Consider the following 27,770-nt stretch of genomic DNA (forward strand, 5'->3'; position numbering starts at 1 on the left):
GTTTCAATGTATCAAACTGCAAAATGAAAAGAGAGTATACTTACGATAGACGACGATAAGAAGAGAAACGAATAACATAAATCTTAAGGAAATGCTCTTCATTCTCCAAGCTAATGTTGAGTTAATTATTTGTTTTGTTTTACTCAAGTGGTGAAGTTGAAGCTACTCTTCATATCTTTTTATAGTCCATTTTAATAATTTGAGTAGAAAATATTTGAAGATTTGGTTCCAAAAATTCTAGGTGTAAAAATATTAGTAGATTTTACTACAATTTTAGGAAACAAATCTTCAAAAACATTTTGCCCAAACAAAAAAACAAATCTTCAAAAGCTTACTTCCAAAACAAGCATTAACTTCAGGTTTGATCAGTTCACAATTCGATTTGTATGTACATGGTTTGGATTATTCATTACAATCGAATCATTTTAAAATTTTGTTAGGCTAAGGGTTTTATCCACCCAATATTGATGAAATTGTTTTAACAAATGTGCAGGAAAACACTCAGTTGCATATAAACAGGGGAAGCATTTCACAAGAATCCCATTGTCATTTGTATATAAACAGAGTCAGAACTCAGAAACATTAGAACTAGATACATATAGACAACAAAGCCCAGAGGCAGTTATCAAATCAGTAAAGCTCGTTATAACCTCTTACAGAGCCTAGTCCATCAGATTCAAAACCTCTGCCTCTGCTCTTTCACGGCTCTTGCAGCGGCGCTGTACCATGCCGCTGCAGCCATTGCTCCTGGATCAGGAATTGATGCAAAAATCTCAGCTGATACATAGCTTGATCTCCCGGCCTACCCTCCAATCATAATCCGTCACATCAAAAAGAAACAAAAAACAAACAACCAACAGATAATTGTGATGTCAGTGATTGCTATTAACTAGTAGTCATTAAAGCTCACCTGTGCTTTCATATGAATGGTAGATTCAGCTCCTGCGGTCGCAGCTTCAGCAGACAGAACAAAAGCAGCAATAGGGTCCTCCCCAACACTCAGCTTCTGCTCAGAAGCAAAGCAAGGCACATTACTACTTAACAAATATCAATCTTTAATAACAAAAAGTAACCTATTGATCAGTCACCTCCTCAAGGACTTTTGAAGCGGGGATGAGCGCATCTAACATCGTTCTATAACCGGCAGTTGCTCCACCATATTTACTGACAGCAGAGATTGATGACTTGAGTGCTTCAGACCCTGATTACAAGAAGAAATCAGATTCATAGGCCAAGATGTGCCTTTTGGAATAATTAACGACAATGCAAGCAACGTATATCTTACAGTGTTTGGAAGTGGTTTCTGATTGACTGTTAGCTTTTAACTCCGCATATGCTGCCTTACAGAGGAGATTGTAACTGGTTTCATATGAGACAGTGTCATGTCTTACATCAGTAAATGCCAAATGCATGATCAATTTTATGGAAAGAAAATTGTTAAAATTAACTGCGTCGATTTACATTATTCCACTTGTTCCCCCCATGACTCTTCTAATCGATGAACCAATCTCACTCACTGTTTCCGCAGCATCGTTGAGCGGATAACTATAAAAGCGAGAAAAAGAGGGTATACATTGTAAGTAAACAATCAAGCTAAACAGAGGAGAAGAAGAGGTAAAATGGGTGTTCAGAGTGAAGTGACTCACTACTTCTTCATGTCCTCCAGAATAGCTGTTGCACCTCTGCACATCTGTGAATGGTGATGAGTGCATAAGATATTTTAGAAATGCAAAACGAACATTTGAAAAACAGGACTTACTGTTGATCCACAATCCCCATCACCTACTTTTCCATCCCATTCGTTCAAACTATCCTTCAGATTGATGACTACAGTTGCTGCTGCTTCAATAGCTGCCTCAAGAATTCGCCCCTGTTGACTAAGCTCCTGAGGTCGGTATCGAGACTAAATAAACACAAAAAAAAGTTAGTATGATGATCACCTAACAAGTTCTCATGAAACTTACAGATTATCAAATCTCATTGAAACTCTTCTAAGCTGGCTAAATTATATTTTTATCAAACCAACCGCTCACCTCTTCGTTTTTGGTTGATCGGAAGGGAAGTGGAACGGGGATCTTTGCTGGTGGGCGGCTTCCTGTAGAGAGATCTGGCTTGATCAGAAAAAGGAAAAATCCAACCTCGAAATAAAATAAAATAGATGATACAAGAATTTACAATCTTATACAAGTTCCAAAGGAAATATCACAGACCATCTGTGCCAACTGGCCAACTAGGAGCATTGGTCGGAGCATCCAAACGCTCTAAAATTGACTGGTCGGCCTTCATGATCGATATCGAGAACCCTGAGAAGGGAAGGAGTATGAGAGCACAGCACAAAATCAGTGACTCTACATAGACACAACAGAAACAGTCACCTGCCATATCAAGAGACGTCATAAATGATCCAGTATACACCCTATCAACGGCAAGCCCATATTCCAACTGTAATTTTGGGACTGCTTTTCCAGCAGCAATCATAAGTTCCATTAGAGGTGTACCACCTAAGCTACAGAACAACACGAACAAATAAAATTATTCATTGATTAAGCAAACTCGTTATACCATAAGTGGGTAACATAGATATAACATTATGGTAAAGGTGAAAATGAGTACAAGGATCACATAAATATGAAGATGGAATACACAACCTTATGGTCCTTACCCATTAATCATCAGAACCACACTGTTACCACGTGTAATTGGAACATAATTTGTCTCCTGGAGTTAGAAAGAATGCATAGGCCAACGAATGAAACACGATACATGTATTTTATTAACACTATCACTTTGGAGATAGTAAGTCAACAACGGGAAGATCAAGATGGTTATGGAAAGAAGAAGCAGAGAAGAGAGGAATAGTGTACATACTGGACTCAGTATCTGTTGAAGAACATGGGACACTACAACTTCCACAGGTTGAATGTCGACTACAGCAGCACCAGGCTCCCCATGCTGAGAGAAAAGTCGAAAAACAGCGAGCAAAAAAAGGTCAAAATATTAGCAAGAGTAATGCTCTGACTTTCCTATGTCATAAAAGAAAATAAGAAGAGAAACAACATACAACTCCAAGCCCAAGTTCCATTTTCTCTGGACCCAAACGATCTGATGTAACCTGTCCTGGAAGCGCACAGACAGATAGTGCAACACCCATGGTTCCAACCATTTCAGATGCATGTTTTGCTTCTGCTGCAACTTCTGCTAGAGAAAGTCCAGCAGCAGCTGCTGCTCCAGCAACCTACCCTTAACAAAAACAATAACAAAGGATATAAAAATACAAAAGAGCACAAAAGAACCTGCCACTTAGACATCACAGACAAATATAAGAAAATGCAATAATAAAAAAAGATGAGGATAAGTGACTGCAAACACTACTAAGAAATGCTATCTTATAGTGCAGATAGAGGAAAAACAACATAGAAGAAAACTGAGAACCTTATGGACAAGAACTGTTCCCGCTAAACCTCTGCGCCCAGCTACGCCACGCGGCGGGGGTAGAGCACAATCATCTCCAACAATTACAGTCTACAAAAGGGATCATGTCATCCAATCCACCAGTGTTCTTACCAAATTCTAAACAATAAATATACAGTTACCTCTATATCGAAACCCTCAGTTTTTGCTTGCTCAGCTGCCAGGCCAAAGTTCAAGCGGTCACCAGTATAGTTCTATTAACAATATGTAAAAGAGAAACTAATTTAACCAAAGACACTGAAGGATAGTCTTTCAAAGCTATTGATATATACATAAGAATAAGTCTAGCCATGTTTTATTTACCGTGACAACCAAGAGGCATCCTTTTGGACCAGTTACAGCACGAATCCTCTGGAATTGGACAAAGATTCATCATTTTCTCGAAAGACACAAGAGAAGGAATAAGAAGAAGAAACGTTATGTGGGAAGAGTTACTTACAGCTAGGATGGAATCAACAGTTGGCGAAGCAAAAACATCTCCACAAATAGCAGCTGTGAGCATTCCTTCTCCAACATACCCAGCTTGTGCTGGTTCATGCCCACTTCCTCCTCCTGTTTCAAAAATGGCATTGCATAACACGAAAACGAAACTCAATTTGTAATAAAAAAGAATTGGACAAGTAAACTCCAACCTGATATAACGGCAACCTTGTCATAATTTGCAGCTGAGACATCAGCTCTTAGTACAACTTTGATCTGTGAATTCATCATAAATAAGCTGAGATTTTGCACACATCCATGGAAGGAATCGAAAAAAGTGAATTTTTTTAACCTCGGGAAGACCATCCAAATACTGAAGTCCAGGATAAGTTTCGACGAGACCTTCGATGAACTCGGTTACAACATCTGCAATAAACAGCTTATGTTCATTCTCTCTATCAATTGATATTTCAAGAGCATGCAACTACCATATATGAGATAAACTATCTAGAACAGAGAGCTAGCGATTCGAAACACAAACGGAGACGAGGGATCACGAACCGTTGGGGTTGTTGATGAATTTTTTAGCCGGAGGAACCATGGTGCTAGCTAGCTTTCAAGGATATAAAAACCATAAAATCGGAGAAGTTCATACGGAGAAATAAAGAAGAGAAAAAATTGAGACTTCAAGAGTCAACAATGGCAGAGAAGAAGAAGAGAGTGACTAGTTTCTGTATTTGTTCTTGAAAGCTAACCGTTAAATCGAAATAAACCGATAATCAGCACAATAAAACCGGTATATGGAGATATTGGGCCGGAGGTGAGAGCCCATTAAGTAAGAAAATAACTTAATTAGTAAGATAAAGAAAAAATGGTTAAGCATAGGCACGTGTTCCACGCACACGGTTCGTCTATTATTATTCTTCGTCTACTTCACACGGAATAGAGATAGAGAGAGAGAGAGATCCAGAAAAAGACGAACAACAATGGCGTTGCAATGGCTGATTCTATCGTATGTGGTGGCCGTCGAAGTAGTAATCACCCTCGTGTTGACTCTCCCTTACCCTATGCTTCTTAAGAAACGTGTAGTTCAGCTTGTCTCATTGATTCTCCAACCTGCTGCTTCCATCGTCGCCTTCGCCGGATTTCAGCTCCTCGGTAACCTCCTCTCCTCTCTCTCGCTCTATCTATCTATTTCGTAGTCGGAATATGTATAGTTAGGGTTTTGAGCCGCGAGTGATTCTGTGGATTTGGTACCTTTGTGTGCTTTTGCTTATTTGGTTTTGATTTCATTCAGATATTTACTGGAAGGCTGAGCATAGACTATCTTGTTCATCTGAGGTTTGCACTGCTACAGAACGTGATCGCTACGAGAAATCTGTAAGTACCATTCCTTGATCACCTTTGTCTTTGATTCTTCTATAGCTGAATTCTATGTGTATGAATCTTTTTTTGAATAGTAAATTGTTAGATTTGTGAGTTTCATCCTTGTCATTTTCTCCCATCTTTAGTCTAAAGATCAATATTTGTTAGTAAAACTTCTGAGAATTGGCTTTCTTTGTCTGAGGAAGTTGCATAGATTAGAGCTACAAAACACTGTCTAACTTGTTAGTGTCAATGCATTTTTTTAGGTCTTACCCTTCATTGATGTACTCATATATCTTTTAATCGTAGTTCTAGCTACTGTCAAATAGCAACATGTGACTTTCTTTATACCATCGGCACGATTGTCATTCATAGTTCAGTTTATACTTTGCTCTTGTGAATTGTTGGCAATTGATTCTTGGTGAAGCTTCATCACCACTCTTGGATGTTTAGTTCATCCCTCAGTTTTCTGGTCATGCACTGTATTCAAACCTTTTTGGGTATGCAGTTGCGAGTCGCCAGGATCAATTATACATAGTGAAAAACTGAAAATCAAACACTTGGATATTTAATTCACCCCTTAGTTCCTTCTCTTTCCCTGAAATGTCTCAGCTTGCTTGCTAACGAGTTGTGCGTTTGCATTGTACCACAGATCTACAAGGCTCAGAGGAACGTGGTTCTATGCGCTGCAGGAATTCTACTCTACTGGTAAGTTGTAACATCATCAGCTATTATCAGTCACTCACAGACAGGGTCTCGCGTAGTTTTATTGATATCTCTTTTATTCATTGACAGGTGCATCTACCGCATCTGCAAATACAACAAAGACCTGGAGCGCTTGGAGGCAACGGAGAAGAGATTCAAGGAAGAGTAATAATCTTCACGAGTATAGGGAGTTGGTTCCTCAAAACCATTATATAAGTAAAGCTTTTTTTTATTGCATTTTTACGTTCTAATATTATTGGACCTGAATGAAACTAAGAGTATCGTGAACAGCCTTTGCACACTATATGTGTATATCATCAGTGTCCATTTCTTTGATCATATTTCAAGAACAACCTTAATTTTTCATGTCCAGAATTATCATTTACAGACACTAATTTTGTTAAACAACAACGATGCACTTCAAGATGTAAACGAGAAGAATAACACAAACTGATCGCGAATGTAGTATTACCATAAAATGGGTATTGATATTAGTTGGTCAGTTCACAGTCGCATATATTACAAACAACAAATCCCCAAACCCTCTCAAAGAATGTGGCACATCCTCATAAACCACAGAGGCCATTTCAGTTCAGTACGAAGTGATACCTTGAGTCTACATGGCTCTCCACGTCCCAGAGGAAAGAACCAAACGTCACAGCCTCCAACACAAGCCTCTTCAATCCCTTGAAGCTGATCTTGATATGCTCGTCCTTCGAGGAATCAATAGTGCCTTGTGGCGTTATCACAATCTCTGGCCTCCCAAACAATGCTTCTGTATGCTTCTCAATTATCCCAACCGATTCTCTAGATCTTATTGTAGCGTACCTTTGAAGGGTTTCTCCATCAAAGGACATAACGTATGTCTTTAACCGGGATTGCTTCATATCACTGCTAAAACCGCCACTGGCATTGATCCCTCCTACAAACGAACCAACGTCTTGGTTTGAGGAAACAGCCTGATAAGTCTCTTCTGCTTCTTCATAGAAGTTTCTCTCTACATCTCGGCCTGCTTGCTCAATGCTAGTCTCACCTTCATCTGACCCACCTGGGAGAATCCTCATCGTCTTCTCAAGCTGAAACCTTTGATCGATCCTCTTCAGGAAATACCCATACATCACCGAAGCAGCATATACCTGTCCAACTCCAAGTTTGCTTATCTGCGCAACTGCTGTCAGATCATCAGTGCGGTTTTTAAGAATGATGGAAAGATGATTCTGAATCATCTCATAAACTTCAGGCGAGTGAAGTCTCTCAAGTTCCCCATCTAGAGTTGGCCAAGTATCAACTCGACCAGATGGATCCGCAGATGAAGAGGTTATGGATGGTACAAGTGTAACATTAGCATCCATGAACTTCTGAACCACTAACGCATACAAAATCTCTTCCAAGGCCCTTCTTCTCTCTTTCTCCTTAACTTCAGCAATTCTCCTAAAGACCCAAGAAACAATCTAATTCAATATCCAAACCTATATAATAGCCGAGTGGTAATTAATATCAGCATATGACAAACCTGTAGAGAACAATGTCTGTTCCAAGGACAGAGGATGCATCTTTACTCTGTTCTTCAGCGTCTCGATCAATTTGGAGCTGTTCAAGCTGCTGTTCAACAGCTGCTGGAACAAGATGAGGATGGCTCACTAATATCTGTGACAGAAACTGTCCCACAGGAGACTTCAACTGAAGCGGCGCGATTGATTCTGTTGAAGCATCACCAGAAGCTGAAGCTTTAACCACAAAGCTTCTCCGAGATTTAACACAAGTTGTTCCGCTTTGAAATGGTCTCGAGAATTTAAGAGAAGAGTTTTGCTGCATACAGAGAGACAACAGATTCAAATTACAATATAGTCAAGCCAATTTTTTTACTTATGAGAAATTTACACGAAGAAACCTTAAAAGTTCCATTTTTTTACACAGAATCTGAATTCTCGAATTTCATTGGAAGATATACGATTATGGGGTAGATTAAGCACAAACAAAGATGATTCGGGAAAGCTATAAATGTCAATGTTGTCTAGGGTTTAGTAAATCAAACTCAGTAGAAATAAGACCTACTCTGAGACGAAATTGAGGTCCGGAGCTAATTCGCATGAAGCCAGGACAGTTGGGCGTCGAAAATATCAACCTTTCGGAAGTTTGACGCAGTAAGGAAGGAGATTGAAACAAATTCGCCGCCACAGCGTCCATGATTAGCCTCTGGGAGAAGCAAAAAGTCGGAACTTTGGCCAGAGAAAGGAGAAATGAAGAAGAAACCTAGAATGTAGGAGAAGATGATGTCGATAAATAGTGATTAAACCGGTTAGTGTGGATGGTTTATGACTCTTATCTCTTCCAATAATACCCACTCACGTTTTTTCTTTTGATAATTACGGGAAATTAATTTCGTAATTTTTCATGTTTGACACAATAGAAGTTGGGCTCATATTTATATTTCTCAAAGCCCATTAAGCGGGATTTTAGACCATTATGGGAAACATATATAGCCCAGAATACGACCCATCAAGACAATTAGGGTTTCTCTCGCCTTTCGCGTCTAAAAAGTTTTACCCCAATCGGTGTGTAAGAATGTCGTCGTCGTTTCTATCTGATTTTTCGTTTCTCAGTGATTTCGTTTAAAAAAAGTTATTTTGTCTTCTGTGAATCTACAATTTTTTTAAAAGGTTTTTCGTTTTTGCTAATAAAATAAGAAAAACGGTGGCGATGATGAAAAAAAGGCCGGACTTACGGCTACTACCACCGTGAAAGTGTGGTGGGTAGTAGAATGATGCTAAAGTATCCAAAGGTTACAGCTGAGCCTCCTCTTTCTACAACTTCACCCATTTTTATCCGATCTTCACTATTATTTTGCCTCAACTTCTTTCTCAATCAAAGTTCGGTTTAACGTTTCGGTTCGGTTCGGTTATATCGGTTTTCGTTTTTTTTGTTAAATTTTTTGGAAAAGTATGCTGAATTGATCCGATATTAGGTTCGGTTCGGGTAGGTTCGGTTTTCGGGTAATTCGGTTTTTAACTGGGTATGTGCAAAAAAAACCGAAATAACCGAACAGAAGGAAATACATAAAAAAAAATTGGGTTTGTGCAAAAAAAAAAATTCAACTGGGCCAAGCTAAAATACATAAAAGGCCCATTGTAAAACCATAGAAAATAAATGCAATCAGAAGGACAGTTTAATTTTTAACCCATTTCAAAGAAAACAATTCCAAAAAATAAAATGTCAGAAAAGAATTTTCTTTTAGAATAAAGACAGTGAAGAGATTTATTTCAAAGCCTGGGTTTAAGCTGCTGAGAGAACACAAAAAACCCTAACAAAAATGGAATCGAAAGCAATTTGCTTAGGGTTTCTTCCTCCAAGACTTCGATTTTCATCTCCACGTTTACTCTCTCTTCCTCCTTCTCCTCCTGTAAGTGAAATTTAACCATCAAAATTTCATTTTTTTCCATTTCGATTCTTCCAAAACCTTATCCTAAAATTTGTCAATATCTCCTGATTCTATAGGCTTCTTCCACATTTGCGACGCGTCACAAACTTGATTCCAGACGTAAGTATCTCTATCTTAAATCCTCCTACTTCACCCAGATTGTAGCATAAAGACTGATCCTTTTTCTCATTTTCATTCTTGTTTAAGAAACCCTCCTTTGGAACAAACCGCAATTGAGCCGAGTTCGTGTAGCGTGTTCTTCTTCTCAATCTGACTCAAGACCTGAGAAGAAGCAATCGGATAAGAGTAACTATGCTCGAGCTGAGCTGTTCCGTGGGAAATCAGGTTCTGTTTCTTTCAATGGTCTGACTCATCAGCTGGTTGAAGAAAGTAAACTGGTTTCAGCTCCGTTTCAAGAAGAGAAAGGTTCTTTCTTGTGGGTTTTGGCTCCTGTTGTTTTGATTTCTTCGTTGATTCTTCCTCAGTTCTTTCTAAGTGGTATCATTGAAGCTACCTTCAAAAACGACACTGTTGCTGGTAGGTCAGGTTTTACTACTGCTTTAATGTTTAACATCGGATTATGACTTATATGAATCCTAGGAAGGAACAAATGGAGTAGAAGCTATCTATCTTAGTGGTGTTACATCTGCTAACTCATTATGTTTTAGTGTAGTAGGCTTTGGCTTTGAGGTTTTGATAGGCTTAGTACATGTTTTCTGATGTGCAATATTAGAATCCTTTTTTTCACTATTATCAAGAACACATGACCTGAGCCTTAGAAAGTACCTAAACGAGATCTCATAACTCTCCTAAAGCTAAGAGACTTAGCAAATGATCTATCTCTTGTTGTATGATACTCATTTTGATGCTCTCTCTTATTATAATTTCTTGATGCAGAAATTGTTACTTCTTTTTGCTTTGAGACGGTGTTTTATGCTGGTCTTGCGATATTCCTGTCTGTGACTGACCGAGTGCAGAGGCCGTACTTAGACTTCAGCTCCAAGAGATGGGGTCTGATCACTGGACTGAGGGGATACCTTACGTCTGCATTCCTCACGATGGGTTTAAAAGTTGTAGTTCCCGTATTTGCTGTTTACATGACTTGGCCAGCTCTTGGAATAGATGCTTTGATTGCAGTGCTTCCTTTCTTGGTTGGCTGTGCAGTTCAAAGAGTTTTCGAGGCTCGGCTTGAAAGACGTGGCTCATCCTGTTGGCCCATTGTTCCAATAGTCTTTGAGGTAAACTTATATTCTGATTTTGACCATTTTGGTCTTAAGTTTGTCTGCCCATCTTCTTGTGGTCCATGATGTTGTAGTCTTGTTTTGAGTAACTATGGTTGTGTATGTCATGGCAGGTGTATAGGCTGTATCAGGTGACAAGAGCAGCGACTTTTGTTCAGAGGCTGATGTTTATGATGAAAGATGCGGCAACGACTGCTGAAATAACAGAGCGAGGAGTTGCACTAGTTGGTTTGGTTGTGACTTTGCAGTTTCTAGCTGTTATGTGTCTCTGGTCGTTTATCACTTTTCTTATGCGCCTCTTTCCTTCTAGACCTGTAGGTGAAAACTACTAGATCTCAGTGTTTAGTGATTGTTAGATGTAGCCAAATCCCATCGGTTTTGTTTTGTTTCTGTGTTCATTTCAGTAGTAATGAATTGTATTAAGTCACTTTAAGAATTGGTTGATCATGTGAAATGAGAATTGGCTGGAAATGTTATAGAACGATCCTACTTAACTTCAGTATTTGATGAGATTTCTTATTGGAGACTCTTGTGACCCCTTCTCTAAAGTTTCAATGTGTGAAATCACAACATAAGTAACACAACAATAGATGGGTCTGGTCTCAGCTTGTGTTTTGGTCCTTTGTATGCAACAATAGAGAAGCTGAATGCTTATCCACGTGGAAGATTTGTGCCTCCGATAGGTGTCTTTAACAGTGTGACGTGTCTGTATTGTTTCATTGATGAATCTGTTACACCGTTGAGTGATTGATTCTCAAATAAATTGGTCCCAAAGCTTTTTATCAATATGTGATGGTTATTAATGGATACTTAATAAAAGATGCCATTATACTAATCAACGATTATTGTTGAGAAAACAATAAAATAGGATCTCAAGAGAAATAGCCGCTTCTATAAAAATAGTGAGAGTGACTGAGATCAATAGAACCAATCTCAGAATCATCTTCTTTCTCTTTCGGAACAAAAATGACGTCTCCTCTCTCAGATCTCCTAAACCTTGATCTATCAGACACCAAGAAAATCATCGCTGAATACATATGGTTCGATCCCTAATCATCTTTTTGTCACTTAAATCTATAGAAAAGTCTCTCTATAACTCGATGCATGTCATATAGATTCTTGATGTTACACACTTGTGATCTTGCATGTCTCTTTAAACAACATTGTTTTGTTCTGTTTTTTCATGAGAACAGGATCGGTGGCTCTGGAATGGATATTAGAAGCAAAGCCAGGGTAATAATACCATCACATTATGTCTCTCTAGTTTCTATAATAACCAAACAAAAATTTAAATTCTGTTTGTTAATAGACATTACCAGGACCAGTAAGTAATCCAACAAAGCTTCCAAAATGGAACTACGATGGATCTAGCACCGATCAAGCTGCCGGAGATGATAGTGAAGTCATTCTTTAGTAATCTTTTTCATCCCCTATTCATAACATTTATAAGTAAAGTGATATCAAAAGTATCTTTAAAATAATTTCATTTTTTTGGAATGAATTGGAAAAAAAAAGTCCTCAGGCAATATTTAAGGACCCATTCAGGAAGGGGAACAACATTCTGGTTAGCCCACATAAAATTTTGAGCAAAAGATTCATCTGTTTTATTGATTAGTGGGTCTTTAAAATCAATGTTCTTGAATATATCAGGTGATGTGTGATGCTTACAGACCGGCCGGAGATCCAATTCCGACCAACAATAGGCACAAGGCCGTAAAAATCTTCGATCATCCCAATGTGAAGGCTGAAGAGCCTTGGTAAGCTAAATACATAGCCTATAGAAAAATTCAAATGAACTATAATCGAATTTTTTCAGTTTGTTATGGTGTAGAACAAAAATACCATAGTTTGACCAATTCAAAATATATTGTAACATATATTAAAAGTTGTTTAACATAAGCACTGTTTTGGAATATATTTCAGTTTAGTTGATTCAGTCTAGGACTCATTTTGATACTTTGATGTGTTATATAATAGGTTTGGGATAGAGCAAGAATACACATTACTTAAAAAAGATGTGAAGTGGCCACTAGGTTGGCCTCTTGGTGGCTTTCCTGGTCCTCAGGTACACTTATGATAAAATTCATACACTAACTCTTATTACCAAGAACAAGTTTCTTATCTCGGAAATATTGCTTTTTGTGTGTTTTGATGAAACAGGGACCGTACTATTGTGCAGTAGGTGCAGACAAAGCTTTTGGTCGTGACATTGTCGATGCTCACTATAAAGCTTGTCTATACTCCGGTTTGAGTATTGGTGGTGCCAATGGTGAAGTCATGCCTGGACAATGGGAGTTTCAAATCAGTCCTACTGTTGGTATTGGTGCAGGTGATCAATTATGGGTTGCTCGTTACATTCTTGAGGTAAGAAACCATTACAATTTTATCTTTGTTTTTATCAAGTTTCATGGGCCCATATTTCTGCTATGTCCTATCTTATTATCGATGTGGCATTCCTAACAATTTCTTTGCGCTCAACTTTGGTTTCTTGCACTCTAATATGAATCATTGTGTTTTTTTTTTTTGGCAGAGGATTACTGAGATATGCGGTGTGATTGTCTCATTCGATCCAAAACCAATCCAGGTTTCGTGATGATCAAGACTGTTTTGTTTGTAGCTATAGCTTGAGAGTTTTCTTGAATGTTCTTTTGTAGTGAGGTTGTTATCTATGGTGGTTAATTAATTAGGGTGATTGGAATGGAGCAGCCGCTCATACGAACTTCAGTACAAAATCGATGAGGAAAGATGGAGGACTGGATTTGATTAAGGAAGCAATAAAGAAGCTTGAAGTGAAACACAAACAACACATTGCTGCTTATGGTGAAGGCAACGAGAGGCGTCTCACTGGGAAGCATGAAACTGCAGACATCAACACTTTCTCTTGGGTATATATATGAAACCAAATCATATAGTTACGTTTTGGTTTATGATCTATCTCTATGTAACTTTTATCTATCGAGTGTAGGGAGTGGCGGATCGTGGAGCATCGGTGAGAGTAGGAAGAGATACGGAGAAAGAAGGTAAAGGGTATTTTGAAGATCGAAGGCCTTCGTCTAATATGGATCCTTACCTAGTTACCTCCATGATTGCTGAAACCACCATCCTCTAAGCTTTAGACTTTTCTTCGTTTTGGTTCTTTGTATGTTCTTCGAATTTCGGTTTGATATGGTTTAATTTCGCATTTAGACTTTTCTTTCAAATAAGTTACGAAATGTTATGTGATTTCTATTGTTTGATCCGGTTACGGTTCACTTTTAAGCCAAAAAATCTACCGTTATGACTCGAATAATTTGTAACCATCATCCTCGGCTAAGCTTTTTAGTTACATTTGAAGTCATTCAGTGAAGGGCGTTTGCATTGTACCATAGCATCCATATTAGATTATGTTTGAATAAGGGCATTGACCAGGAAAAAAACAATTGAACGGGCCTGACTTTATTAGCCCATATATCAAATTTACCGTCCGTTATTGTTCTTTTACTTTTCTAGTTACGTGTTGGTCCAAAAGAAAGGATTGAGAAACAAGAAACTTGTATACATATCTAGAAGTTAGAACCCATTTCGTTTCAAGCCTAATTAACCTCTACCGTTATGACTTGAATTCGAAGCCGTGTCTATGCAAAAGTTGACCAAAACATTGATTTTTCTTTTCTTATATTCAAGATTCAAGCTATGTCATAGAAGCTACCCTAAAGCTACATGCCTACATTATGCAGTTTTCGTCCATTGATGATTGATCTGTAACGTTTAATTATCAGGTTATAAGCATACACACATTTTTTCCTCGTCTATGATACGGTGAAAGCATTAATATAAGCTATAAGATTATATATCTCGTAGTCGAATGTATAAGTATTTTTTTGTTTTTACTGAACGATGTATATATTATACTTGGATTAATATGGGCTTATAGAGGGATCTAATTAAGAATTAGACGTATCTTGTGGTCAGGTAAAGTCAGTAGATACGTTCACGAAATTCATGTAAAATATATAACTAAATAAACTACTTGATTGGTCCACCTGCACGCATATACTCAACTACATATATGTATATATATGTTCATGCATGTTACGTATAGTTTATTATTGTAAGCCGGTATTTTCTTCATCACAGAAATAAATCAATATAGACGCCAAGAAAAACAAAACCAACTAGAAAAAGTCATTTAATATTTGAATCTTTTACGAGAAAAATAGAATTATAAGTTTCTCGAAACTATCTAACAGAAATTCTCTCCGACCAATGAAGAATAATCAATCTTTTTGGGTATTTGCTCTGGTCTTTCACGAGCAAATGAAACTTATAATTAATGGTAGTATTTGGTGAGAAGAAAAGGAGCCAAACCACATGAAAGAAAAAAAATGTAAATATTAATTGTAGTTGTCGTTTCGTTTCGTGTAACGCCCAACCATGTATCGCAGCACGTTACAGCTTCCTTTTGTTGCTGTATGTGTAAATGATCTAACCTAATACCATACTATTGCAAAGAAATAAAACTATTCCTTTGTCATATACTACTAAATTCTAGGAATAGTTGACACATAACCATAAACTTAAAAGAATTTGTAGATTTCTTACCTCCAAACGGAGTAGGACATGTAGTACATCTTAAAACTAACAGAAAATAAAAACGTTACAAATCATGATCTTGGCCCCTTATAGATAGTCATGATAGTTATCGACAAATAACGTCTAAGCATGCATGCATATTATTGACAAATTACACTTGAGAAAGTTGTATATTTTGAGATCAAATATTTGATAATATGCGCATGCACAACTTATATGGCATCTAACAAATGGTCCCGGACTATAGTAAAGGATGATACATATTATAGGGCCAATGTCGAGAATTTCTTAGATACAAAACAAAACTAAAGGAGGTCTTGTTTACAGAGTGGCCGAGACAGACACAAAACGAAGAAGATTTATTCCAAAAACTTTAATGTAATCAAATGTGGTTGTGAATTTGTGATCATCTTCTAACATGTTACGGTCCTACCAACTCTCTACCCACCCTTTTTCTCCTTTTTTAATTCTATATTAATATTATCAACAACTTCAATCTTATTATACTCCATAACTTAATTCTCTATGTTCCTTAATAATCCATTTTCTAGAGAACAAATGGTTAAGAAAATGTATATTTTTTTAATGTTGTGTATGCATTTTTATCAGGTATTGATGATGAATCGTAAATTTCAAAATAAAATAAAATAAATACTATTGGTTAAGAATTATAGAAAATTGTAATTTCCAAAAAATATATTTATAATCAATTTTTAATATGTTTTTTCTTATGTGTCAAAAATCTAAAAAAATAGATTAATTAGGAACATATAACTAGGGTTCTCAATTATCTAGGAGTCTTTATGCTAATTACAGAATTTAGATTAATATTAGTCTGTTATTTTACTACTTAAAACTGATATTTTAATTCCATTTACTGACAGTAAAAAAAACAGAACAGAAAAAAAACAATGAAAGATGGAAAAAAGGAGAAGAAGAGGATTAGGCTGTTGACTGCTTTCACTCCTTTTACAGCTCTCTTCTTCTCTCTTTAATAATAAAGTTTTCATTTTTATACCTTTCTCTCTCTCTCTCTCTCTCTTCTTCTTCTTCTTCTTCTTCGTCTTCTTCTCTGAATAGTCACAATGCGAGTCTTCTTCTTCCCCAACTCGTCCATGGCGATTCTCTCTGTTTTCCTCTCCCTCCTTCTCCTCTCTCTCCCTCTTCCATCAACTCAAGATCTCAACGCCGACAGAACCGCTCTTCTCTCTCTCCGCTCCGCCGTCGGAGGCCGTACATTTCGCTGGAACATCAAACAAACCTCGCCGTGTAACTGGGCCGGTGTCAAATGCGAGAGTAACAGAGTCACCGCTCTCCGCTTACCCGGCGTTGCTCTCTCCGGTGACATTCCAGAGGGTATTTTCGGTAACTTAACTCAGCTCCGTACACTTAGCCTTCGTCTCAATGCTCTCTCTGGCTCACTCCCTAAAGATCTCAGTACCTCTTCCAATCTCCGACACCTTTACTTACAAGGAAACAGATTCTCCGGCGAGATACCTGAAGTTTTGTTCAGTCTCAGTCACCTCGTGAGGCTTAATCTCGCTTCCAACAGCTTCACCGGAGAAATCTCTTCAGGTTTCACGAACCTCACGAAGCTAAAGACTCTGTTTCTAGAGAATAATCAACTCTCTGGTTCAATCCCTGACTTAGATTTACCTTTGGTTCAATTCAACGTTTCGAATAACTCGTTGAACGGTTCTATACCTAAGAATCTTCAGAGGTTTGAGTCTGATTCGTTTCTACAGACTTCACTTTGTGGCAAACCGCTTAAACTTTGTCCTGATGAAGAAACTGTACCTAGTCAGCCTACTTCTGGTGGAAACAGAACACCACCGAGTGTTGAAGGAAGTGAAGAGAAGAAGAAAAAGAACAAACTTTCCGGTGGAGCTATTGCCGGAATTGTGATCGGATGTGTGGTTGGTTTCGCTTTGATTGTTTTGATACTAATGGTGCTCTGTCGGAAAAAGAGTAATAAGAGATCAAGAGCTGTTGATATCTCAACAATCAAACAGCAAGAACCTGAAATTCCTGGAGATAAAGAAGCGGTGGATAATGGTAATGTCTACTCGGTGTCTGCTGCTGCAGCTGCGGCGATGACTGGAAACGGAAAAGCCAGTGAAGGGAACGGTCCAGCGACGAAGAAGCTTGTGTTCTTTGGTAACGCGACTAAGGTTTTTGATCTTGAAGACTTGTTGAGAGCTTCTGCGGAGGTTCTTGGGAAAGGAACGTTTGGGACGGCGTATAAGGCAGTGCTTGACGCGGTGACGGTTGTGGCGGTGAAGAGGTTGAAGGATGTGATGATGGCTGATAAAGAGTTTAAGGAGAAGATTGAGTTGGTTGGTGCGATGGATCATGAGAACTTGGTGCCATTGAGAGCTTACTATTTCAGCAGAGATGAGAAACTTCTTGTCTATGACTTCATGCCTATGGGAAGCTTATCAGCTCTCTTACATGGTGAGTTCATATCGAAACTTGTGCTTAGATTGAGTTTGGTTTCTTTTGAGGCAAGTCAATGCTTTTAGTGCCTATAGATAGGCTTGAATACATTTAGATTATGGTTAAGTTTAGTGCTTAATCTCTTTGATCATTGATTCTTAACATTGATATGATTTCCATAATACTTTGTATAGTTTCTGTGAATTGGTAGGGACAATGTGTTTAACATTGGATGCTTTGATCTATGAACAATGATTACTACTCTAAGACTTTGGTTTGTTCTCTTTAGTTTCTATAATTGTCTTTTGTCTGTTAACAGGAAACAGAGGAGCGGGAAGGAGTCCACTAAACTGGGATGTTAGATCAAGAATTGCTATTGGTGCAGCTCGTGGTCTAGACTACCTTCACTCACAAGGCACTTCAACATCTCACGGCAACATCAAATCCTCAAACATCCTCTTAACGAAATCCCACGACGCTAAAGTCTCAGACTTTGGCTTAGCCCAGCTCGTGGGATCATCAGCAACAAATCCAAACCGCGCTACGGGTTACCGTGCTCCAGAAGTAACCGATCCGAAACGCGTGTCGCAGAAGGGTGACGTGTACAGTTTCGGAGTGGTGTTGCTTGAGCTGATCACGGGTAAAGCTCCTTCGAACTCGGTGATGAACGAGGAAGGAGTTGATTTGCCGAGATGGGTTAAATCGGTGGCGAGAGATGAGTGGAGGAGAGAAGTTTTCGACTCGGAGTTGCTTAGTTTGGCGACGGATGAAGAAGAGATGATGGCGGAGATGGTGCAGCTAGGGCTTGAGTGTACGTCACAGCATCCGGACCAGAGGCCGGAGATGTCGGAAGTGGTTAGGAAGATGGAGAATTTGCGACCTTATTCTGGTTCAGACCAAGTGAACGAAGCTGATTAAGTCAAAGATTCTTAATTGTTAATTTATTTAATTTGAATGAAATGGTTGGGGAGAAATCAGGTTTATAATTTTAATTTCTAATTTTTGACACAACTTGTCAAAAAGGAGAAGGGGTTTTATTATTAGTGGGTGACTCTGCTGGCATTTGCAGTTGTTTGTGTTGGGCGTGAAGGGATTTGGTGGTGATTTGTAATTATTGTTGTTGCTTCCCTTTCTTAAATCTATTTTCTAAATTGTTACGTATCTTTTTGTCTCTTATGTTACATGTGAGTGTGACTTTTATATCGTAATATAAAGTTGTATACTGTGGTGGCAAACGCAGTTGGTCAGTGTTTTATGAAAAAGATGTGTTCAGTTTTTCGAACAAATACAAAATTGTTTTGATATACAATATTTTTTGGTTGGCCACTTGTGGAATGCCTTTTCCCGGCAGTGTGTTTTGATCATTTGAAATGAGAAAGGTTAGTGTTAATTTATACTAATTTAAATTGCAGTTTAATTTGTTCATTTTTATGTTGTTTCGGTTCCGTATATTTTGCACTTGTTTAGCTTATTATGGTAGATGGAAGTTATATGTAAGAACATGTCATATCAATATAAGAACATGCTTATTATTATCTCTTGCTATCAAAGTGACCCACATCTAATTTAGTTTTGATGGAGAGACAGCTAAATATACCAAAAATAAACACTCAACACATGATTTATGAAAATGAATTGAATGAATACAGAATACCTAATTTGCTATTATGTAAATGTGGACAACTCTTTTAATATTGGGTTGTCAACCATTTTGAATAATTCTTTTTGGTTCACAAAAACCACTATGACTTTTTTTTTTGGCTTGCAAACATTGACAGCTTTAAGAGTAAAGCATTTAATGCTAAAGGTATAAATAGGTGAGAATGGGTGGAACTGCAACAGTACTAAGGCTGCTATAATTGTATGACTCTTTTAGAGAGGTCCCAAAGGTACACATGATAGAGAGGGACCATAAAGAGATATTGGTTTCAAGAGAGAAGACGACATTAAGATAGTGATGATTCTATTTTATGTGCGTTGTCTCTTTACCTACATTTACGGTTGATGCGGCTGCTAATTGCCAATACAAACGCAAACCGCAATCGCTAACTATACATCAGTTTAGCAACATTGGTGTATGTCCCATTAATATGATAGGTTTAAAACTTTGGTTGGAAAAGGTATCACTCGTTGAGAATCTAATGAAAATATGTGACAGAGACAAATTGTCAATATATATAATAAATAATGCACTTTCACTCAGTATACTTGGACAACATTTCACAACCCTTCTATGAAGGTGGAACGCAAAAGCCTAAGAGACCATGTCCCATATATGCTGAACCACAAATCCAAACAAATATCAAACCGCAAAACACCAATAACCGCATTTGCAGATGCGTTTATGCGTCCAAATAAATGTTTTTTTTCTTTTCTTTTCCTCTGTTTTTCTTCATGTCTCTGCATCAGAAAGAGTAAACTCAAAACAAAATCAGTTTGCTATATAGATATCACAAATTTAGTAATTAATAAAGAATGACTTACATGTACAGAATAAACAAGTAAAATTCATTTGTTTGTTATCTTCGCTGCAAACTTGGTTGGGTTTCATCTTTGTGACCCTTGGACATCAGATTATAGTTGATATATGCCAGCTGCGAGAGATTCTTCATACCGTAAAAAGAGCGAGTCAGAATACTAAAACTGATTCATCTCTCTTAAGAACACCATTTTCAAATGCTACTCAAATCACTTGCCATAACGGTACAAATACAAGCCAGTTCTTGACTTGAATTAGGGGAGGCACAGCCCACAAGTTCATAAACTGTATCTATAGCCGAAGGATTCTGCAAGTCTGCTATAAAGCTAACAACCTATGTTGCACTTGATTGATGTGTCATCCTCATACAAAGCCATCCTTACAACTTTAATTAGGACCCAACTAATTATACTGATAAAGTTTGCAGCAAGTTCTCAATCCTAAATGAACATGCAAGGGAACTTCTACAACTGTATAAAACTATGATATATCGTATACTTGGGTGACAAGGGATCTTAGGAAGAAAGTCATGATAAAATACCTTGAACGAGAAATTATCGAATGGGTAATTTTCAGAGACACTAGTTTCGAACTCCGCAGGTCCGCAGGGTATATCAACCTGCATATACAATCATTGATCCAATTCAGGGCACTACACATCTAAAAATTTAACGTCAATATTTCTGACGAGTAAGTAAAGAGAGTGGATCAGCAGATATTACCCCCTCGTCGTGATGATTGCTCAAGCGACCACTACTGCCACACAAGCTGTCACCTTCACTAGAATCTTCATTCTCATTGGTTGGAAAACATCGCTCACCCGAATAGTTCCACGAGTAGCGACTCTGGAAGTAACTTGTGTCAAAAGCATTTTCTGAGTCCGGCACAAATGCAGCCTAGAGGAAACAAGCAATAATTGCCAAAATAAAATAAATAATCAAGAGTTCGGGCTTTGCAAAGCGTATGACTTTAAAAGTAAAAGATAAATGAAATTCACCTTCTGTTGTGCTAGAGTGTTCCAGTCTATGTCTTTAAAGAAGCTGTGCTGCTTGACCTGAGTCATGATATTTGTTTCATCACTATACTACACATTACAATTAATTAAAATCAGTCAACCAAAAAAAAGACATCAATGTCACCTCAGCCGCCCCTCTAGCTCCAAGTCTCTGATGGGGATCTTCCGTTAATAACCTGGATTAAGCACATGACACGAGGTTACAGAAATTAATACTTGTGTCTTCTTCTCAATTGTGTTATAAGCTGATCTTGAAAAGGGTTGCTTATTGATGTTTACGATAGAGCTGCTGACAAATTCATAAAGAACTATTTTAACTACACATATGACTGGACAGAAAAATCACTTACCGATCTATCAAATCACGGGCTTCATGGCTCATATCTTCAGGAACAGGAGGCCATTGTATATTACGGTTGAGAATATTGTCAAAGATTTGCTAAAACCCAACAAAGAAGATACAGATCAAATATCAGGGAGTTGGAGAGTGAAACTAGATATTAAATACTCTGTAGCAACATATGAAGATGTTAAATGGAAGTGTTTGAAAGTTAAGAGGCCAGTACAAAGAAACATAGCATTTGATGACTAGCCAAAATTAGAACATCAGTTTCTGAACCTTGAGAACCTCTATTTCCTCTAACAAAATTATACAAGGACGATGCAATATCTAGTCACTGACCTGAGGATGGTCAGCATTGAAGGGCGGAATCCCCACAAGGAATTCGTACAAAATGATGCCAACAGACCACCAATCCGCAGTTGCACCTGAACAGTAATGGAAATATATCTGCCTTTATGGTTTTGGTATGTGATGACGAGAATTGAATATTTAAAACTATAGTCAGAGAGGCAGCAGAGCAACAATTTAGTATGAACCTAAAGCTGCTAATAAGCTACATATTCAAGCTTTTTACTTACACCACAAGATAAGTAGAACTGTAATCAACTTGATATACCACACATCTTGTTATTCAGATAAACAGTCTCAACCCAGGACCAATCATTTTTCTATCAACCCAGCACCAATTTCTATGTAAGATTTGAAATAATAGAGAGAAGTGAAAAACAAGATGAGAAAGAAATGCGTATGCACCATGTCCTGTCCCCAAAAGGATTTCTGGCGCTAAGTAGTCAGGAGTGCCCACCGCAGACCGCTTATGGTCCAATGTTGGCAATTTTGGTTTCTCCTCAACAAGCAGCGACGTTGCACTGGAAACTGGACCAGAGAGATCATCAGTGTTGTTGATGAGACCAACTTTTGAAAGCCCAAAATCCGTCAACTGCTCAGACGAAACAAAAAGGTACCATAAGGTCTACAGGGAAGCATGGTTCTGATAATTTATACATGTATGATATTTATAGACTCATAAATGCAGAGGCTAATTGCCCGTGTGGGTTTATAATTACGAGATTCAGAAAGGACTATATAATCTCCAAAGTTCCAAATTGCATGAGATCAACAAAACATTCTGAAGGCCTGATACTATTTAATAAGGCCTGATATTACCTTAACATGACCATCATGTGCAATCAACAAATTGTCAGGCTTCAAATCACGATGCACAACACCCTCAGAGTGTAAATATTCCAAAGCAAGGACCTGACACGAATAATATCGACACTGAATCACAACATTTAGATAAAATCTCTTGTTATTATGGCATGATCTGTGAGAGTATTACACACTTACAACTTCTGCAATGTATACACGGGCATTAGCTTCATCCAAGCAACCTATTTTTCTCAACATTGAATAAAAATCCCCTCCATTGAGGTATTCCATCACAAGATACAGGTTTTCGCTACAAGTAAAAGAATAGAAGAATCGAACCTGGTCAAAAGAAAGTTACGTTAGTGTAAGAAATCTCTGCAGAGGACTTAATATGCTTAAAGCTCGAACAGCTCACCACAAAGGGATTGCGGGCGTTGATCAAAATATCTCGTTCGGCAAGTATACTTTCCACAGCATTCTTGCGGATCATATCTGCCTTCCTCAGAACCTACGGATTATGACAGCCCCCAAACAAGATTTAGGAAACAGATTTTGCCAACCAAGTCAGCTTAACTGTCACAGACAGAATCTTTTACAAGAGTTACAAAAAGTAAAACGAACTAAAATTTAGAACACCTTAATTGCAAATAGGTCTCCTGTAGTGTTCTTACGAGCCAAAATAACATGCCCAAAAGCTCCCCTACTAATTGACTTCATGACCTCAAAATCATCTATGGATATGCGGTCCCGCAGATGTACTGGACTGGTCCTCAAGCTGCGAACAACATCATCTTCCAAAGGAGCATCTTCATCAATTATGGTACCTTTTTCATCATCCATAAGCTCGCACAGCTGAAGATACTTTTCCCTAATATATAGAAAAAGGATTCTTACAATAAATTCTCAGCCTGAGCTATACTTGCCTCAACTGACAAGAGAATAGTTCTGGAGACAAGAATACATCTCCCAGAACACTTTCATTATAAGCAAAGACAGCACGGGGTACCAGGAACTCACTGTATCAACTTTTCTATGCGTGTTCCAAAAGTTTCTACTATAAGTGCATCAAACTTTCTGCGGTCAATGACAACTCTCAAGTCTTCAAGACAGGAAAGTAAAAGCTGAATAGATTGATCATCAACAGGAATGGCATTTGCTGCGCATCTTGCAATGTCAGCAAGTTCACTCATCTGCATCATCAGTTATCCAGGGTTCTATTCATCAGAGCAGATATTAAATAAAAGACTAGGAAACTATGAGCATAGAGCAGAACCATCACAAACCTGAGGGAAATCATCCTGGTCATGGAATGTACCCTTGCCTTCTAATAACAATTCAATTGGATCGGGTCTAGGGGTTGGAATAGGGGACCTAGGAGTCATGCTACCGGCAGATGAAGTAGCCATGCCTTGATCAGACTTGGGACCAAAACGAGTTCTGCATGACATTGAAGGTAAGCATCCCATATCATCCATGAAAACTGAATTATCAGTCTCCGGAAAACAGTCAAGCATGTCCTCCGACCCTCTTCGCGACCAATCACTTAGCTTTGGGGAGAGAACATCAAGTTCTTCGGTCAAACTCGCGTTAGATATTTTCATACCTTCTGGGCTTTCTACCGCTGCTAGGCTATCCTTTTGTATGACATTGTCTGTTATCTTTTCAAGAGTTACTGCAACTGCCATCAGCCGCTCGTCAACACCCACACCCTTTTGGTCATATTTATCAGCCAATGCACAGATTCTAGAGTGATCTTCCACATGGGTGGTGGGAATTTCCTCCTCGCATATACGGCAAATAATTGAACTTTCCTCAGAAATACATGACTGATGCCCCCAATAACCCCACGAAATATTATGCCGATTCTTGGACATATGTTCCTGGGACGCTTTTGCGGAAGAAACTTCTGGCAACTTAGCAACAGCCATATCATCACTTATAGCTACTAGCTTTTTAACGACCTGTGGAGGTTCAACTTTGCGATCATTCTGCTCTTTCGATACTGCAGCTTCTTGTACACCCTTCGATGCTGGAGATGGAAGTCTTTTCCAAGAAGACATTTTATCGATGTTTGCAGGCGATTCAGAATCCTTTGACGTTTCATTGTACGGAGAAGAGAGAGGAGCTGGACGAACAAAAAAGCCCTCGATCCAATTCAAACCACGCTGCTCCTGACTATAAGCTTTCTTGGTGGATGGTACCTTTAAGGCATTGGCAGTACTTGAACCCTTCCCGTCCCTAACTTCTCCAGTGGGGTCTCTTTTATCGGCAGAATGCAAGACTCCTGACTGACGTAGTTGTACAGCATCTTCCTCCTGCCCCCAACTTTCCTTATGAAATTGAAGTAATCTGGTACATCTGGTAAGGATAAAAAGCATCCGAGTGTGAAGCTGCTTGAGCACGCCCGGAGGAAGCTCTTGACGTCTATCATCTAAGTCTTGCACTATGCCCTCACACTGAAGCCAGAACTCTTTTGAAGTAGTCTTAGCACAAGTTTTTGCCAAAACCAACAAGTCTTCAATTGTAACCAGCAACTCAGGATGACTTTCTTTGTTTTTATCATAAATATCCAACAGGTCCCCACCAAATGCAAAAAGGTCCGAATTTACTTCTTCCTTTGCTTTATCAAACTTGGTTCGAATTAGATTCAAGATATCCTGCATAAGAGAGATGATTAGAGAATGCATTGAACAGATTTAAGATGAAACTAATACAGAAAAAGTAGCCTCAAAGACTACCTCCAAGTTATTTAACCTACGAGGCTTCCATAATGGAAAAGGCCGAACACCTTTCGAGTTCAGCTCATGAGAAAAGCTCTTGATATCACCAGGAAACCTCTTTCTTGGAGCACTGGTCATACGAAGTAAAGCTTGATAACGAGGCGAGTCTGACTCTTTTGGATCATCCAAATCGTATGAATTCTAAAACGATAGACGTCAAGTCACAAAGGTCACATAGAGCTGATGTATATAGATAGCACATACTCTCTTTTTATCGGTAAGCAGACTAGAAATACCTCTGGTGTGCAAACTTCTGCGCTTCCTTCAGGGCCAGATATGGTAGGTGATACCTTGAATTGACCTGCTTTGTAACATCAAAATCAAACTTGAGAAGCAAGAACTGAAATACCAACGGTGCCACCATAAAATGCAAGAAGTCTTAGGATGAGATGGACACAAGTCACACAACATATCATTCAACAACATGATCAAGAGAATTTTGAGCATCTGAAGTCATACCAGTTCCCGAAGCCAGCAACGCGGGATTGCTGCTTCTTAGCGGTCCAATATCTACCTTGCTGCTTCCAGCTTCCTTCTTGCCAGTATCCAACTTCGACAACTTGTAACACGGTAAGACCGGAATTGCATAATCATTCTCAAAACTGAAAAAACTTTCCTGCGGCAACGGGCCAGACCTCGTCTTGATTCTATTCAAACCCAAAGATGAAGCCATGATAGGCGAAACCGACGCCGGCGATTCCTCCTTCACGTCAGAAGTCGCCGGCGTTTCAGTAATTGGTTTCTTCGCCTCGGAACCAGAAGATGACGAGTTTGATTTGCCTGGACTAGAAGAGTGAACTTCTAACGAAGCTTCTTTACCCTTCGCTGAGACATGCTTCTTCGTATTAGGGCTCCGAGTTTCCTCTTTAGAATTTGATTTCGGTTTCTTCTTATCGGATCGAATCGGAGAATCGGAGCCAACAGATCGTGGACTGTTGCTGCTACTGGGACTAGAAGATCTCGATTTCTTCGAGGAGAAGAAGAGTTTGCTCTTGAACACCATATTTGACTTCTCTCGAGAGATTTCCAAACCTCAAACCTTACCACAACAAACACGTTACGGCAAAATTCCAAAACGCCATATCCAATTCAAAAGCAAAATCTCTTCTCGCTATGTCTCTTACCTTCAATCTCCGTTACGATTTCAAAAACTTAAGAAAATTCAAAACCAAGCTTTCGATGAATGGACGAAGAAGACGACGGACGTAACTGTTAAGTGGGACACTAATCTTTTATTAAAGCCTAAAACGAAGAAGATTAGGGAAACAAATAGTCAAACCTGTTAAAGACGAAACTTGACTATGATTAAACGTTAATGACTTTCAAACTGAAGATTAAGTACTAAGGACTGCATTTTCTTATTTTATATGCATAAATGAGTAAAGTAGATAAGACTATGAATGAAGAAAACAAAAAAGATAAGACTATGAATATAATTTCTTGAAGATTTTATCATAAATGAATTTATTGTGACTTGAAGAGTTTTAAATTTTTGGAGAAAAATAGAAAGAAATTACATAGTTTTGAATTTTTTGATATTATATAGAAGCTTTCGCCTTTCGCGCGTAATTTTAAATATTTAAATTAATAAATCTAACTAATTTTAATTATCGTTGTGATTTTATATGTTCATACTAAATCGTGTAATAATTTATTATGTATGTACAAAAGTTATAGTTTTGAATTTTTGATTAATAAAAGATATTTCGGTCGTATTTTTGTTTATAATTGAGTTAATCAATCCAACTAATTTTTAATTTTTCATTATCGTTGCAGTCAAATAACATTTTTTTTTCTTTCGAAAATTTAGCTTTAATTAATATTAGAAACTTTTGGGCATATTATTATTTATATATGAATAAAGAAATCTAACAAATTTTCAACACTGCTGGAATTTGATATATTTGCACCCACTAAAGTAATAATTGTTAGATACAAATTTGAATAGTTATAGTTATATTTAATGTTAGAAGATAATATCTATATAAATTATTTGATATGGACCTAATAGATAATTTTTGTAATTATTTACTTCTAATTAAACTAATTCAGATTTTTCGAATAACAAGTATTTTTATTTATTTCTTACTAAATTAATTCAGATTTTTATAATAAAAATATGTTAAAACTTTTTCTTTTTGAATTTAATGTTAAATTATATTAAAAAGAAAAATAAACTTGTTACATATGAAATGCTAATTGTTTTGAGAGTTTTTTTAAAGAAAAGGAACTTCTAATTGTCTATTATCTATTGCCTTGATTCAAAGTTTTAAACCAAACTTGGATGCCATCTTTGAACTTCAATCCTCCACTACCTTGAATTGTGCTCAAACGGTTTCTAAGATTCTTGTCTATAATCTTCACAAGTATTTC

The 27,770-nt window shown here is 37.9% G+C and overlaps 7 protein-coding genes and 1 non-coding gene across 15 annotated transcripts; 5 read left to right on the plus strand and 3 right to left on the minus strand.

The window, feature by feature from the left end:
- Positions 1-434: 434 nt before the first annotated feature.
- AT1G48430 (Dihydroxyacetone kinase) lies at positions 435-4,676 on the minus strand. 2 transcript variants are annotated; one of them, NM_103739.5, is made up of 20 exons: positions 4,453-4,676; positions 4,244-4,317; positions 4,104-4,167; positions 3,911-4,023; positions 3,775-3,822; positions 3,594-3,665; positions 3,433-3,522; positions 3,062-3,235; positions 2,869-2,952; positions 2,663-2,718; positions 2,376-2,506; positions 2,211-2,303; positions 2,034-2,095; positions 1,760-1,903; positions 1,647-1,690; positions 1,462-1,545; positions 1,286-1,359; positions 1,089-1,201; positions 911-1,006; positions 435-802 (listed from the first exon to the last, which is right to left on the minus strand). In NM_103739.5, exons 1-20 carry the CDS (start codon positions 4,490-4,492, stop codon positions 677-679), a joined length of 1,782 nt encoding a protein of 593 aa, NP_175276.3. In that variant the 5' UTR covers positions 4,493-4,676; the 3' UTR covers positions 435-676. The 2 variants fall into 2 exon arrangements, with proteins under 2 accessions (NP_175276.3, NP_001322460.1); NM_001333336.1 differs by having other exon boundaries at positions 435-1,006.
- Positions 4,674-6,337, plus strand: AT1G48440 (B-cell receptor-associated 31-like protein). Its single transcript, NM_103740.4, has 4 exons — positions 4,674-5,049; positions 5,189-5,271; positions 5,909-5,964; positions 6,052-6,337. The coding sequence occupies exons 1-4, from the start codon at positions 4,878-4,880 to the stop codon at positions 6,128-6,130; spliced, it is 390 nt and encodes a 129-aa protein (NP_564527.1). The 5' UTR covers positions 4,674-4,877; the 3' UTR covers positions 6,131-6,337.
- Positions 6,306-8,326, minus strand: AT1G48450 (alanine-tRNA ligase, putative (DUF760)). 3 transcript variants are annotated; one of them, NM_001198241.2, is made up of 4 exons: positions 8,017-8,326; positions 7,475-7,770; positions 6,863-7,392; positions 6,306-6,504 (listed from the first exon to the last, which is right to left on the minus strand). In NM_001198241.2, the coding sequence occupies exons 1-4, from the start codon at positions 8,146-8,148 to the stop codon at positions 6,461-6,463; spliced, it is 1,002 nt and encodes a 333-aa protein (NP_001185170.1). In that variant the 5' UTR covers positions 8,149-8,326; the 3' UTR covers positions 6,306-6,460. The 3 variants fall into 3 exon arrangements, with proteins under 3 accessions (NP_001185170.1, NP_001031154.1, NP_175278.1); NM_001036077.1 differs by having other exon boundaries at positions 6,306-6,736; positions 6,844-7,392; positions 8,017-8,248; NM_103741.6 differs by having other exon boundaries at positions 6,306-7,392; positions 8,017-8,276.
- A 255-nt stretch (positions 8,327-8,581) lies between these two features.
- On the plus strand, positions 8,582-11,147 carry AT1G48460 (tRNA-processing ribonuclease BN). 2 transcript variants are annotated; one of them, NM_103742.3, is made up of 5 exons: positions 8,582-9,361; positions 9,457-9,499; positions 9,587-9,916; positions 10,277-10,617; positions 10,734-11,145. In NM_103742.3, the coding sequence occupies exons 1-5, from the start codon at positions 9,272-9,274 to the stop codon at positions 10,950-10,952; spliced, it is 1,023 nt and encodes a 340-aa protein (NP_175279.1). In that variant the 5' UTR covers positions 8,582-9,271; the 3' UTR covers positions 10,953-11,145. The 2 variants fall into 2 exon arrangements, with proteins under 2 accessions (NP_175279.1, NP_001321062.1); NM_001333337.1 differs by having other exon boundaries at positions 9,149-9,361; positions 9,587-9,805; positions 10,734-11,147.
- On the plus strand, positions 8,657-8,759 carry AT1G07487. The gene has a single exon (NR_139254.1). It is a non-coding gene; the product is annotated as an other RNA (small nucleolar RNA).
- Positions 11,148-11,513: 366 nt separating the features above from the next.
- On the plus strand, positions 11,514-13,904 carry GLN1;5 (glutamine synthetase 1;5). Its single transcript, NM_103743.3, has 10 exons — positions 11,514-11,660; positions 11,814-11,853; positions 11,930-12,033; positions 12,136-12,184; positions 12,271-12,377; positions 12,598-12,685; positions 12,781-12,984; positions 13,151-13,204; positions 13,308-13,505; positions 13,586-13,904. The coding sequence occupies exons 1-10, from the start codon at positions 11,587-11,589 to the stop codon at positions 13,727-13,729; spliced, it is 1,062 nt and encodes a 353-aa protein (NP_175280.1). The 5' UTR covers positions 11,514-11,586; the 3' UTR covers positions 13,730-13,904.
- A 2,105-nt stretch (positions 13,905-16,009) lies between these two features.
- RKL1 (receptor-like kinase 1) lies at positions 16,010-18,919 on the plus strand. The gene is made up of 2 exons (NM_103744.2): positions 16,010-17,646; positions 17,948-18,919. The coding sequence occupies exons 1-2, from the start codon at positions 16,278-16,280 to the stop codon at positions 18,544-18,546; spliced, it is 1,968 nt and encodes a 655-aa protein (NP_564528.1). The 5' UTR covers positions 16,010-16,277; the 3' UTR covers positions 18,547-18,919.
- A 783-nt stretch (positions 18,920-19,702) lies between these two features.
- AT1G48490 (Protein kinase superfamily protein) lies at positions 19,703-26,757 on the minus strand. 4 transcript variants are annotated; one of them, NM_103745.7, is made up of 19 exons: positions 26,522-26,757; positions 25,857-26,436; positions 25,634-25,698; positions 25,356-25,538; positions 23,901-25,274; positions 23,635-23,807; positions 23,254-23,485; positions 23,033-23,125; positions 22,816-22,956; positions 22,633-22,725; positions 22,219-22,405; positions 21,805-21,890; positions 21,473-21,561; positions 21,247-21,298; positions 21,105-21,161; positions 20,830-21,003; positions 20,649-20,726; positions 20,113-20,234; positions 19,703-20,028 (listed from the first exon to the last, which is right to left on the minus strand). In NM_103745.7, exons 2-18 carry the CDS (start codon positions 26,398-26,400, stop codon positions 20,148-20,150), a joined length of 3,708 nt encoding a protein of 1,235 aa, NP_564529.4. In that variant the 5' UTR covers positions 26,401-26,436; positions 26,522-26,757; the 3' UTR covers positions 19,703-20,028; positions 20,113-20,147. The 4 variants fall into 4 exon arrangements, with proteins under 4 accessions (NP_564529.4, NP_001154409.1, NP_001323023.1 ...); NM_001160937.2 differs by having other exon boundaries at positions 25,857-26,757; NM_001333338.1 differs by having other exon boundaries at positions 19,734-20,028; positions 25,634-25,701; positions 25,857-26,733.
- Between the last annotated feature and the right edge of the window lie 1,013 nt (positions 26,758-27,770).

The sequence above is a fragment of the Arabidopsis thaliana genome (genome assembly GCF_000001735.4).
Source record: "Arabidopsis thaliana chromosome 1 sequence".
NCBI classification, from domain to species: Eukaryota; Viridiplantae; Streptophyta; class Magnoliopsida; order Brassicales; family Brassicaceae; genus Arabidopsis; species Arabidopsis thaliana.